Genomic DNA, 14148 nt, shown 5'->3' with positions numbered 1-14148 from the left:
GCTTCAGTCCAGAAAACCAAAGCCGAGCGGTCCCTCGGAGGGTTGCTGGGAAGGCTTTGCAGAGTATGGCCTCCGAGGACCCTTGTAGGGCCATGAGGGCCCGATAGCTCTCCAAGTGGTCGAGGGGGTCGGTAATTCCGCTGTAGGGCTCCACCTGAGGCATTTTGAACCTTGCGGGAACCGGCTCATCCTCGATCTGGCAGGAGAAGGGGGACTTGGTAGTGAACTCAAAGTCTCCCTCCTGCCTCGCCTTCTTACTGTGGAGCGCTGCAATTTGGCGCTCCAAGTGCTCAACCTTTCTGTCGAGCTCCCCCACCCACGGGATCGTCGCCGCGGTTTGCGCCGGCTCACGGCGGTCCGGGGCTAACTCAGCCTCAGAAGGCTGGAGTCTTCTGTTGAAATCTTCCCCCGGTAGCTCTCTTTGGGGGGAAGTCCGCTCTTCGTTGTTGGCTCTGGAGGAGCCATGTAAATTCTGGCCGGGGAGAACTGGGCCGTTGGGAGGAAATTCCGGCGGGACCTGGGCTCGCGGGGGAAGCGTTGGTAAAGCTTCCTCGCGTCGCAGGCCCTGAACTGCGGCGGCCAGGGCCTGGACTTGTTGTACTAAGGTATTGAACTGTTCCGGCTGGACCTGAGAAACTGGGTCAGCCGGAGTTGGAGAATTCTGGACGGAGCGTCCAGGACTTTGCGGGGGACGCCGGGAGACGTTGGAGGCTCCCTTACTTCTCAACTTCATGACTGCTACTCGGGCCCTTCCTCTAGCGCCAACTGTTGCTGGAAATTGGACCCGGGGGCAATCTTCGGTCGAGGGAGAGGGAGCTGCGGGTCACCACTGCGGGGCGGCGACCAGTCGGCGGGCGGCGTCCTCCGTTTGGGGTGGCCGGAGAGAGGGAGCAGGGGGTCCTCACAGCGGGGCGGCGATCCGTCAGCAGGCGGCGTCCGCCGTCTGGGGTGCCTGCAGGCAAGCCGGTGGCCGGGTTTTCTGGCGCCGGCCCTCCGACGCTCAAGTCAGGGAGGGGGCAAAGTGTGTAGAGAGGAGATAAACAGTGTTTGTAGGGCACGAAATTTCCCCCCAATCCCCTCCTGAGAAGCCAAGGCTCCCTTTTCTAGGTGGGGGTCGGTTTACCTGCAATGTAACAAGGCGAGACCATAGTACGGCTCGGCATGTGGCTCGGGTCGGCGCACGGTCAGGCGAATCATTGTGCTGATGTCGGCGGTGAGGGCGTCGTACGACCCGAACCAGTACGCTACCAGGCGAATCATTGCATTGGTGTCGGAGGTATGGCCGAGATCAGAGACTTATCATGGTTGACCAGACTCTGCTGGGCTAACTTGCCGTGGAGAGCTGAGAGTCCGTAGATGACAGGAGCCATACGCATTAATTGTGGAGTAAGCCGGAGATCCGCATTAATTGCAGAGTAGGCCGGAGATCCGCATTAATTGTGGAGTAAGCCGGAGATCCGCATTGATTGTTGAGTGAACTGGAGATTTACAGTAGCCATGCGCAATAAATGCTGAAGCAGCGACAGGATATGGTCCTCAGTTGGACCTCAGAGAAGTACGGCCGTAGTAGGTAGCTGACAAGGGTAGACCTTGAGCATCAGGATTTTCTTAGGTCGGAGGTCTCGAGGTCGGATGTCTTGAGGTCGGGCATTCCGAGGTCGGACGCCGACTTTGGCTGTTCAGGGTCGGCGATTGTGCGGCTTCTTGGGGGCATTTGTGTCACCTGGGGGAAAAATCTTATTCCCCCAACAAGACCAAGCACCCATCACACATACATGCAAGATTTGAAGTGAGAAATGTGACTCGTTTATTCCTATTTCTCAGTTACCTATTTTAATTTTTGAAGCATACGGTAGCAATGGCAACGGGATATAAATCTAGCAAGTCATTATCTATATGCATCCCGTAATTTGGAACCACATACCTACACCCTCCCCTGCCAGCCTCGAGACAGGACGGATCAGGCACACCGAGTTGGAATGGGCCAAAACAAATAAAATTATAAGTTTTTTTTAATGCAAATCAAACAAATAATAAGCCATTGAAGTGGTAGCTCCGCGGAACGAAGCCTTACTTCCAACCAAGTGGTTCCGAGTTCGAAATGCGCGGGCATCGATTAAATTGAGGAAACTGGATGCTTCTTGCTCAGACACGAGGTTTGGAAGGGCTACTGGTCCGCTGGTAGCTTCGGTGGTGCCAGATACGACGTACTCACACGAAGGATTTGTGTCGGAATCCAGAGAGATCACCGAGCCGGCCCATAGATGGGGAGAGTATGAGTAAAACCGACCAAGGTGCCCAACACACGGCCATTTTTACCCGCATCAAACATTCTCCTGGCAGGATGAAGACTCAATGGAGGCTGTTACGCGGGGGTGGGCTTGTCCCTTCCTCCCCCTTCCCTTTTTTCTTGAACAAAAAAGAAAAAATCAAACAAATAATTAAAAAGACATAAAATTAAACTTCAATTCCTCATATAACTTTAAACAAAATAACGATTGAAGATATAAAATATAACAAATCAAATTTTCAATAATAAACAACAAAGTTCTTTAAGATGTCAAATATCCTTAAACTAAGAAAAACAATTAACTAGAAAATGAATAACTAAATATATATCTTGTAATCTTTTACATGATTAATTATAGTCATTATTATAGTCATTACAATTATCAAAGCTTATATATAATTAGATCAAGTTCAGACGATGCATTATCATTACCTGCATTCATTTTGGATCCACGGCAGATTTACAAATAAAGATCCATCCCCACCGTCTGAATGGATTGGGTAAAACCCATAGTCGAGCAAGGACAGAAATCCAAGGAACAGTATAAATTATTCCATTTAACCGGTTATCTTTTTGGCTTATTGGGCGCAAAGGACAATTAAAAGGTGAATTAGAAGACCTACTTTTACACTGTTAGAATAATAAGTTGGTGTCAAATTTTATTATGAATTGGAAACTTTTACGCAATGGGTCCATGAGGAAGGGAGGGATGGGAAGAGGTTGGTGAATTTGAGACTTTAGGACTACGTTGACAGTCACAGACCCCAGGGCAATGCCAGTGCTTAGTAGATCCCATCATAAAGAAGGAACGTTATTGCGCATCTACAAATGTTAATGCCTCTGTAATCAAGATGGTTTGGACCCCCGGTGTGCAGCTACTGATTTGAAATATACTCATCTTGGTTGAAGTCCTGCCCTTATATCGGCCGAGCCATCCCTACTTATAACATAATTTCTGGTATCAGGAAATACCTACAGGTTCCCATTCGACTGCATAAAGAAATAATAAAAAGATTAGTGCCATACATACAACTCATGCCAGTATTCTCACACATAAAAGAGCATAAATTGATCTTAATTAGAAGAATAATATTTTATCCAATGCAGAGGGAAGTAGTCAAAAAACACCTTCATTTTTGTTGATTTGTCCTTTTTCTCCGTAATGATGATCATCATAACATTAGCGATAAAATAATGAAAATATTGTAACAGTGGTTCACCCTTTTACTGCTCAACAGATTGCTAAATAACAGTCCACTGATGGAGAATAACAGTTTATTGGGAGGCTGTCACACCAATAATGCGTTTTAAGGGATGACTGAAAAAAAGAGTTGCTGCACACATCCCTGAAATTTTTTTGCATCTCATGTAAACATGTGCTTAGAACTGACTCAGTTTGAGTTTCAGACAACAGCCTTTCCATCAGCACCCATTAGCTTTACCAAACTTGACTTGGAATAGGCATTAATTAGAGGCCCCAGAGACCTAAATGACCCTTCAAATTAACCCTATTCTTATTGAGGTTAATTTATGTTTCTTTTATTTTCTAATTCGGGTATCTTGGCACTGTCATGTTTTTCCTCTTCCCCCTTCTGGTCCCTTCTTTGAAGTCCTCAAATGTCAAGAATAATCCCTTTTTCCTGCTATATCTGAGAGGATCCAATCCCCTAGATAATCACATTCCCAAAGCCATGACATGTTGAAAGCCATGGAGAGGATTTAAGTAAAAAAAATCGAGAGATAATTCAAAAGATCATAAAGATACAAAAGTCTTGAAGACTCCAAAGCCTTGCTAATGTTACAAACATGACTGACACTCACCTCCTGTGATTAGTTTAAAGATGGCATAAAGTGCAAAATGATGATGTAAAGCATAAACGAAAAGCTGCACTGGTACAATATGCACTGTGCCACAAATTTAAAGGATGAGAAAGGAGGAAAAAACAGCAATTTTTTTAGCTTCCTTGAGTTTTGGGGACTAACCTAGGTAATCATCTTAGAAACCGTCCTAATAGATCTAATCTGGTATACTGCAATATGTTTTGACTAGCTAAAACATATATTGAATAAATCCCATTCAGTTACTGTACCCATCTAATGTAATCTTGGAAACACTGCCAATGGATCTAGAAAAATAATCCAATTTAAGAATACTTTCATATTATAAAGATTGTGTGGGAAGAGCCTTTCCTCAGCACCCTCTAAAAGCATTTCCTTGTCCACAATGACCAGGTCCCATTGAACAAGCATTTTCCTTGAGGAGTTTGACTTGTCCATCACTTCTCCCCAGCAGTGTAGCTTTAGAAAGGTATTCTATAGACAAGGGGACGGGACGAAAATATATAGATTTACAGTCTATAGTAACCCTGGTTTCTGATCTATTTCAATCCCAAAGCCAAACAGCAGATTTCATATCATTCACTCACAACCATTTGATGGACATTTGCTAGGCCAAATGTATAAATAAAACCAGCTCGTACTGAGCTCGTTTTCAGATGAAGGTACTGTAAATGCACTAGGCATCTCAAGAAAGTCCTTCGATAGCACCTTTTCTGACAAATTGCACACAAATCTTCTTTTGAGTAAGATTTAATGATGCATCATTCATTTTTCTCATTATTAGAAGTCGTGTTGTAGGTAATTTCTGCAAGTCAGAAGCACTCTCTTAGTGTACTACCAAAACTTGATCATGAATTGAGATTGATCATAATCCATATTGTCTCATAAGTAGGAAAAAGGAGGTAGAATGGGCACAAAGAATGGAAAGGATATACTTAAATGGTAGTCGATGTAGAAATTTTTGAAGGAAGGGAGTAGCTAATTGACCAAATGTCATAGCTAGGGTGAGAAGAACACAACATGTTGGGTAACAATTCATTGTGATTAAATTGGGACAGCACCATCTTAGCTGTCAATGCAGCTTGGCAATGTTTAACATGATCATACTTGTTTAAACAGACTATTAAATGATTGAACAATTAAAAATGTGTTTTAATATTAGTCCTCTCTATCCCTCTCTCTCCCCCTCCCCCACCCCCTTTTTTTTCTGCTGGCAGAAGGGGGGAGCTGAGCTGGTATTTCATGATAGGATTGAACCCTTAATCTTACTGATGCAAAATCAATGATGGACCTCTTAGGACCTTTTAACAAAAGATCCATATTATTGACCATGTTTACAATATTTGAGATGCTTAAGAACAAAAAAAATCAAGTTTATTGACAGTTTCTTATATATGCATCAAGTACAAAATATCCCTAGGTGCGTTATATTTGTTCGATAGTGCATGCTTCATCAAGACCATGGTGCAGTTTGAGCTTAGGAGGAGTGGAGCATAGACTGAGTGAAAAAGAACATGAATTATTGCACGACGCTGGGATTTTGCCATAACATTCTCTTGAAATTGTTTTGCATACGCATATTCAAAGCTCTATGCTCTATTTTTTCCCCAAGTGGTTGAAGGTAGAAAAAATCAGCACCAGCAACATAGATGGGTTGAATTAGGTTCAGGCAAGGTTAAGAACCATTTAAAAAGAACCTAAATTTAATATAATCAAATCAAGAACATGCAAACTCATACTAAACCTATATAAATTCGGATTGACTCCAGATCAATCCATATAGCACATTCAAAACTCAAAAAAAGCAGAAATATTTAAAAAAGAAATAAAAATTCACCTAATATTGAAAACAAAACCCTCACCAAACCTCCCACCCCTCTCATTCCTCACCCTACATCATACCAATGTTTTGAAACTCGAACTAGACCAGCAGGTTCGACTGATTCAACCAAGGACCAGATAGGTCTCCAATCCGAGTTGTTTAGAAATTTGAGAGTGGATAAAAACCAGCAAAAACTGGTAGAACCGAATGGACCGGTTTGAACAGGCCGGTCCGATCTGAGTTGCCTTTTTTATTTCAACGTTGTTTGGTCCATCTCTGGATGTCATTGAAGACCATTCTCATCTCCATTAAAACCCTTAGTTCCTATCCTTCTCTCCTCATCTAAATCCCCATTGCTCTGCCCTACCGTCCCTCCTTAAATCTCTGGCCTCTCGAGCTCCATCATTAGGTTTTACTCCTCAGTCCGGTTGTTATCCCGATCGATGACTGTGCACCGCCACTGCCTCTTCTTGTCAGTTTGGGTGGCCGCATCAGCAGCCTTGTGGGCAATCTCGATGGTGAGCTTGATCTTGCAGACCTTGTACTTGTTGAGATCGAGAGAGCACCATGGCATCTTGTTTCTCCTAATGAGAGAGTAGTCAGAGTTGTAATGGACGAATTTGGAGATTTCCAAAGGCTTCTTAGAACTCGAGGAGATGAAGATGTGTTAAGACCTCGAAGAGGACATCGCTAGGTGGAGAAGCTTCGATCCTTTTTGGATATACTCTTGGCTGCTGGCCAGGTAGATGAAATTATCTTTGAAGAGATCATCGCCGTGTAGATGAAATATTTTTTGGATAATTTTGTCTATTTTTTAGATTTTTTCTTATTTTTTGATTTTTTTTCATAATTTTTGAAAATAAAAAATATATTTATGACGTCAGCGTATGCATGCTGGTGTCGTTGGCCGAACCAACCGGTCAAACCAGTTTGACCGGTGAACCGGCTAGGGCACCAAGTCGCCTGCTGGTTCAGTTTTCAAAACATTGCATCAAACCACCCATCTATCCACCTCTATTCTCTTCATATCTCCTAGAACACTAGTCCCTTTCATGGCCCTACCCACAACTCTTCCCTCTCCCTCCACCTTATTGCCTTCCCCCTCCTTGCTCTGCCATCAAAGGTTCAAACAACCATCAAAGTTCACCGGTCATTATCAAATCAAGGTAGAAGGAGCAATGTTAAATGTCAAAGGAAGCAAAGACTACGAATGCAATCACATGCAATGGATAAAGAGAGAATGTGGGTGCATTAGGATTATGATGACTCAGGTTGAAGATGCACCTAAAAACAACTGCGAGTCAATCTTGCACAAAATCCCCCAAAGTAACAATTCTCCAACACAAACACAAGGTAAATCTCCATGAGAAGACACCAATGTGAGACACTCCAGATGGCCCCACAATGTTCAGCATGACTTTACAAAAGGGTACAAGGTAGCACTTGACTTACAAGTGTATCCAATGGACGCAGAATTTTGAACAAATTGGCACAACATGCAGCTAATGGAATAGACCACTGCACATTAGACCCAAAAACAACATCGCTGCAGTTAGCATAGTTTGAATTCTTAAGTGAAACCACTTCTATGACATCTGGCATCAAACTACCTTTTAAATGGCACTTGAATCGCCTCAAGCAAAGCTCAGATGAAGGATATGGTCAAATTATTAAAGTGGTGTCGGTGCAATTAGGCTCCTGAAACTATGGCCAAAAGCATGGCATTAGAAGGATACCAAAATTGCTGGAACCATAGCATCAATACATCTGACGGACTGTCAGAACCATCTGATGGTGAACTACCTCATCATCGGTTCACAATTAGTCCATATCCAACACAAATTGGATCTAGGATGATCCCATGGCATCATAACTATCATCCGAAGGCATCCGACAATGTGATTGTCACCTTTGGAAGGAATTTGCTTCTAGAATGCTCTTGAGGAGAGATTTCTTGTTCTAGTTGTGTTGAAACTTAGCTAATTGAGTTTTAGTCTCAAGTACTAGAGAACCCCCACGAATTTCCTTCAATGTATGAGACCTAGAATACTACAAATAGGACATTTATGTTTTTCTTTTTCATCATTGAAGTTAATAAAGCCATTTCCTTGAGAGTTTTCTCAATTTCTTGTGGTGTGATGTTGTTCAAGGCCAATGGTGCGCTATGGTTCAAAAAGAAGATACTGGGAAGCCAGAATTCTTCAACCAAGGCCCTATGAAGACTAGAGGTGGGATGCCAAAACTTCTGCAGGAAGAGAAGTTCTAGCTTTTAGTTGATTTTTGAATTCAATTTTAGCTTCTAGTTGGATTTGCATCTAGTTTGATTCGCTACCACTTCTAGTTTTCTTTCAATGTGCTACTCTGGTCTTATACGAGAAAAGGGCTCTCTTACATGCATCGTATGGGGAACAAGGAGAAGGCCAAAGATGGCGGTTTATCAAGTAGATGTTTTTGACAAAGAGGCATGGAGAGACATCTCTCCTCTTCCCCCCAACCCAAGCAATCTTGGACACTTATCTAAAATTAACCAACTCAAATCAAACTAGATTTGAGTTGATCCAAAACCTAATGGGTCACTAAATTTCAACCCTAATCTAATTTTCTCATGTAGGCTTCGGTAGGATGTCAAGTCTAACTTAAGGACCGTTAGCACAAGAAGAGATTTCTTTATGCCCGCAGAACTCAAATTTTGCAAATTTATCTCGTGATTATTGAAATCCCGCATGTTTCCTTTTGGTTAGTTGGTAACTCAAAATTTTCATTATTTTTCAAAGTTGTAGTTGAGCCAATATGTCTATTCAAAGTATTTTCCTTTTGTCTTCTCCTTTCCTCCAATATTATACCAAGTATATTATATGATGTGCTTTGTTCTTGACATTATGACAGGGTACACACATTAATATCTTGGCGAGTAAGACTTCAACACAAACACATCCATGTGCTTATGTGTGCATAATATTGGTACTGCTTCATTCAAAGTTTCAATCCTTATCATATGATGTGCAATGTTGCATAATGATATTTCTTTCACCCATGCTTTTTGGTAACACATCTTTTATAAGATTAAATTTTTCCATAATCGATGAATAATCACTGTTCTTAGTTTTTAATATAGTTTGGTGTGTTTTATGAGATATGTTTATCAACAACAGCATGTGTATGTAGAGAGCTTGTATTATATGGTTCATTTAACATGTCTGAATTTCACAAGATGATGTCCATTATAACTACAAATAAATCTAGTTAATCCACAGGAAATGAGTTGGTCACCATATAGTGTTTTCAACCCAAAACATAAGCATGCTATTTGATCTTTCAAACCTAGCATTAAAAAGATTTTGTTGCGTTATCAATTTGTTTGCAACATTTAGTATTGAATATTCAAACCATGCCAAATGCTTTCACTCATCCTTTAAGATGGCACCTTCAAATTCTCCAAAATTTTGAACTAAACAACAAAGGGTTAGAAAATAGCAAGCGGTAGAACTTATCCAGTCACATTTTGCTTACCCTGAAATGCGCTTAGGTGAAATTAAAATATGTCAGAACATCTAATGAACAAAAAAATGTTGGACCAAACGCATCTCTTAAACAGACAAGATAAGCAATAGGAAATGGATTTTCTTATACAACAATTCATCCTCTTAGACTAGGTTCCATTTTGAACAAAAAAATTACACCTATAATTATTTTTTCCGCAGTCACTTCTATAAGTAGGCACAATCTATGCAAATGAAGAAATCTAATTGTAAAGGTTGGTTTAGTTTTTCATTCTCTTTTTCTTCCATATGGCATTATCACTGAGCAATATGTTAATGTTCTTGTTTCAGCTTTGATTAGATTTCTCTTTTACTCACTATCATTGAGACAATCATTGGTAGGACTATAACGATGATATCAACAATGGAATATAGGCAAAATAGAAGCCATGAGAAAAGAAAAAGGATTTTGCATAACCAATATCACAAAAACTTACTTCAAAATAAGATCCATCGACATATTCTAGGTCCAATATAAACTAACCATGCTAAGCATAATTCATGAGCTTTCTCCAAATCTATAATTTGAAAAAGTTCAGAATCCACATTCAACAACAAAGGGTTAGAAAATAGCAAGCGGTAGAACTTATCCAGTCACATTTTGCTTACCCTGAAATGCGCTTAGGTGAAATTAAAATATGTCAGAACATCTAATGAACAAAAAAATGTTGGACCAAACGCATCTCTTAAACAGACAAGATAAGCAATAGGAAATGGATTTTCTTATACAACAATTCATCCTCTTAGACTAGGTTCCATTTTGAACAAAAAAATTACACCTATAATTATTTTTGCCGCAGTCACTTCTATAAGTAGGCACAATCTATGCAAATGAAGAAATCTAAATGTAAAGGTTGGTTTAGTTTTTCATTCTCTTTTTCTTCCATATGGAATTATCACTGAGCAATATGTTAATGTTCTTGTTTCAGCTTTGATTAGATTTCTCTTTTACTCACTATCATTGAGACAATCATTGGTAGGACTATAACGATGATATCAACAATGGAATATAGGCAAAATAGAAGCCATGAGAAAAGAAAAAGGATTTTGCATAACCAATATCACAAAAACTTACTTCAAAATAAGATCCAACGACATATTCTAGGTCCAATATAAACTAACCATGCTAAGCATAATTCATGAACTTTCTCCAAATCTATAATTTGAAAAAGTTCAGAATCCACATTCAAGACCTTAAGCTATTTCATTCGAGGACATAACACATTCTAGCCACAAGTCAACTTTGAACAAATATGAATAATAATTATGCATCAACCAAAAAATGGAAATATATTGCTGTTTTTACACACAATCAAAAGTCTGGTTTGTGAATTAACTTCCTGTCAAATCAGATTGCTTGAATATCTGTCTTCATCCTCAAAATATGTTCCCAATTTAATTCATCCTGCTCCCTCAACTTGCAAAGTTATCATTGTCTCACAACATACCATATATGTACTCTTTAACACTTTGTCTGTTTTTATCCATGGACAGGATACAGAGCAATAGAAAGAAGCCTAGCGTTCGAGAGCAAAAGAATCAAGAGTATGATTAATCCAAACAAGCACAAGCTCTGTGTGTTATGTAAGAGAATGATGACTCAACAATGTATAGAAAAAATTATTAGTCATCATGATTGCACAATTCCTAAGTTGCTGGTCCAACGAAATATCTGCATGATTCCTGGATGTCTTCTAGTAAAACATACTGCTATTTTTCACAAACTAACTTATTTCAATATTCCATAACACTAAGTTGGATCAGAAGCGATTGATCTAAACTTATATGGCAAAAAAAATGAAGTATGTTTATCAAAATTAAAAAACTGATATTCACCAATAACTTTCAAACACACATTCAAGTAGATCAGCTCCATTCACCTTTAAGGGAGCTAATTATGATACATTTACCAACAACAGAGTTAGATTGATGGCAATATTTCATTATTATCTGTCAAGGAAACAAATATAGATTACACTAATGTTCACAATATAGACCTGCATGCTGTACATTAGCTAACATCTGATGAAATAAAAGAAAAGAAAAACAGCATAGTTGTACTTACACAAAATACTGCAACCAAGCTAGGCAGATTCTGGCACATCTTTTTTCATCTTCCGAGTCATAAAGAGCACTCAGAATCGCAAAATGCTTTTCCGCAGCGAGCAATGGACTTGGACTGCATCATGTAGTAGGACCACTCCTCAAGAAACGCAGAGATAAGGAGAAAGAAGCAGGAGGGTAAAGCCGTAAGGGGAACTCTGCTTTGAAGGCATTTTTGTAGCATCCTTTTGAGTACAATGCTGTTGCTTTCATTAAAACCCAAATATGCCTCTGGCAAATGAATGTGAATTTTTCGCCCTACTCTTGCTTGTAGTTCTGCTGCTTCTTAAAGGAGTCAAATAAAAGCGAAGAAGTCCATTATCTAAGTTCCCAGGGGAAGAGTAATGGACACTCCGGCTTCGACCAAGCTCATATGCCCTCTTCTTTTGCCAATCAGGTCTAGAATTATGAAGATCACCATTAGCAGCATTTATAATTCTGTTTATGCTCTGGCTTGTTCCAACAGAATTGAGGCCATTCCCATTATAATGTACTCCACCAACAGATCCCGCAGTTTCTATAGTCTTGTCCTTCCGGGCTTGCCAAGACTCAGACAGAGACCTCTCCAACACATGTTCGCGTTTCTTTACAAAATCCCTGAAAGGGCTTGTCATACTGCGATCCCACACTCTACTCCACCTGTGTGATTTTTTTCTGCTGACATCCAAAAATTTGATTTCTGAATTAGATTCTTTGCAACTCCGTTCTTTGAAAAAGCTTCCCAAACTACTTTGTGATGATAATGGTCTATCAGCAGTTTTGCTAATAACACAATTATCAGCAGTTGGCTTATGGTCTGAACTGATATCTTCTTCAGGTAAACTTCTCTTTGTCCTATTGCAACCTCCTCCACGTTCTTCAAGGCAGGCGAATGAGCATGCTAGTGCCTTGCTCACCATTGAACCATCCCATGAATGTCTAGGTAATTCCCAGTGCGAGGTCTTGCTGGAATCATGAGACATCCTCCAGTCACAAGAATGCCGGAAGTCAGTCTTGCTATCCAGCTGTTTATCCCCATCTCCATCACTCAAGCTCCTGTCATTCAGCTGGTTCTTCTTGAATGTGCTACTCTTCCTCCATCTCAATCCCTTATTTGGCAGCATTAAACTCAACCAAAGTGGCACGCCTTTGCCTTTCAACTTCCCATCTTCTAAGGACTTGACCCTCCTGTCAAATCCAGCATTATCCCTAAGATTGCCGGCAGCATCAGAATTGTTCTCTGAAATCCTAGGGTTCACCTCAACCTGAACATCCTTAGAACTATTCACGTCATCGGAAACACCAGTTTTGCATTCATACCCATGTTTCGAAGACCCGAGACTTCCAGCAGCTGAATTCTCTGTCACAAGCTGGTCTTTTGATGGATTTTCCTTGCTAGCAACACTGTCAGCATCATCCAACTGAAATAAAGATAGGAGAGTCTTCCTTACTCTGACCTCATTAGGCTCCTTATCAGCACCAGGAACAGCAATGGAGACCTCAACAATTTCACACTGGGAACCATCTGAGGGTTTCAAGCTCTGTTCCGCAGAGCCAACACTTGATAACCTTTCAACCAAGCAAAGTGAACAGAAACCAGTGAAGAACTGAGACGGGTGCCTTACACACCTAGCAAAGCTTCCATTTTCTGGGTTCATCTTAACAAAAAAGGGCAAAAACCTAATCAAATCATTAAGAATCAAATATCTGAAGAATAATCATCACCAAAACCCCCCCAAATCACTGCAATCGGCTCAGAGATGGAGGAGAAACCTAATTGCGAGGCAGAGCTTAAGGGAGGTAAAAATTGAAGCATTGAAGCAGAAAAACAACCAAATAGCACAGAAAGCTATGCTTCTATTACACTAAATATCAGAAGGCAAGAAACCTATAAATCTAAGAACACTGAAAGCTGGCGAAAATTCAGCAATTGTTCACCTTAAGATCCCCAAATTTACTGCATTTTAAAGATGAGACAACCCCCAAAAGGAAACATAACCGAGAAACCCAAGATCCCAGAGGGAAATAAAGTAACCGTCAAAAAAAGCTTCTAACGGCCTGCCCTTTAAAGGAACATAGAACCCCAAGAAGATCAATACCAAAAAACAGCCCAAGATTCCAGGGATTTCGCAGAGACATTCAAGAAACAGCGGAAATGGAAGAAACCCAACAAGAATGAGAGCTCAAGCAGAGACTTCTCCCCTATTCGACAACTGGAAGCAACGAACAATCACCAAATACGATGGAAATTGCTCCAGAAATCGAGGCCCTAAACAATAGATCGCAGCTTCCCCATGCATTTGGTCGAAACCCTAGAAGAAGAAATCCGCATCCAAGACGAAGGGTCCCTGCGGTTCCCATCGCTGCATAAACCCTCATTTAAGTCTTCGGCGAATCGTCGAGGAGTGACTCAGTTACCAAATTACCCCGATAGTTTAGCAAAACAGTAGAAAGACTATTGCGTCCGTGCCCTCGGCAGATACCGAATCGAATATAATACCCTGTCTTCGGCCTGTAACATATTTAATCATCACCGTCCGATCAAATGATCGGCATCCTTGGAACGTTTAAAGGGT

The 14148-nt window shown here is 40.7% G+C and overlaps 1 protein-coding gene across 1 annotated transcript; it reads right to left on the bottom strand.

The window, feature by feature from the left end:
• Positions 1 to 2926: 2926 nt before the first annotated feature.
• Positions 2927 to 13950, bottom strand: LOC120110855. The gene is made up of 2 exons (XM_039126729.1): positions 11556 to 13950; positions 2927 to 3280 (listed from the first exon to the last, which is right to left on the bottom strand). The coding sequence occupies exon 1, from the start codon at positions 13228 to 13230 to the stop codon at positions 11806 to 11808; it is 1425 nt and encodes a 474-aa protein (XP_038982657.1). The 5' UTR covers positions 13231 to 13950; the 3' UTR covers positions 2927 to 3280; positions 11556 to 11805.
• Between the last annotated feature and the right edge of the window lie 198 nt (positions 13951 to 14148).

This window comes from Phoenix dactylifera, chromosome 5, assembly GCF_009389715.1.
Source record: "Phoenix dactylifera cultivar Barhee BC4 chromosome 5, palm_55x_up_171113_PBpolish2nd_filt_p, whole genome shotgun sequence".
Taxonomy (NCBI): Eukaryota; Viridiplantae; Streptophyta; class Magnoliopsida; order Arecales; family Arecaceae; genus Phoenix; species Phoenix dactylifera.
Note: the sequence above shows the minus strand (reverse complement) of the source record. Positions and strands in the feature narration are given on the sequence as shown.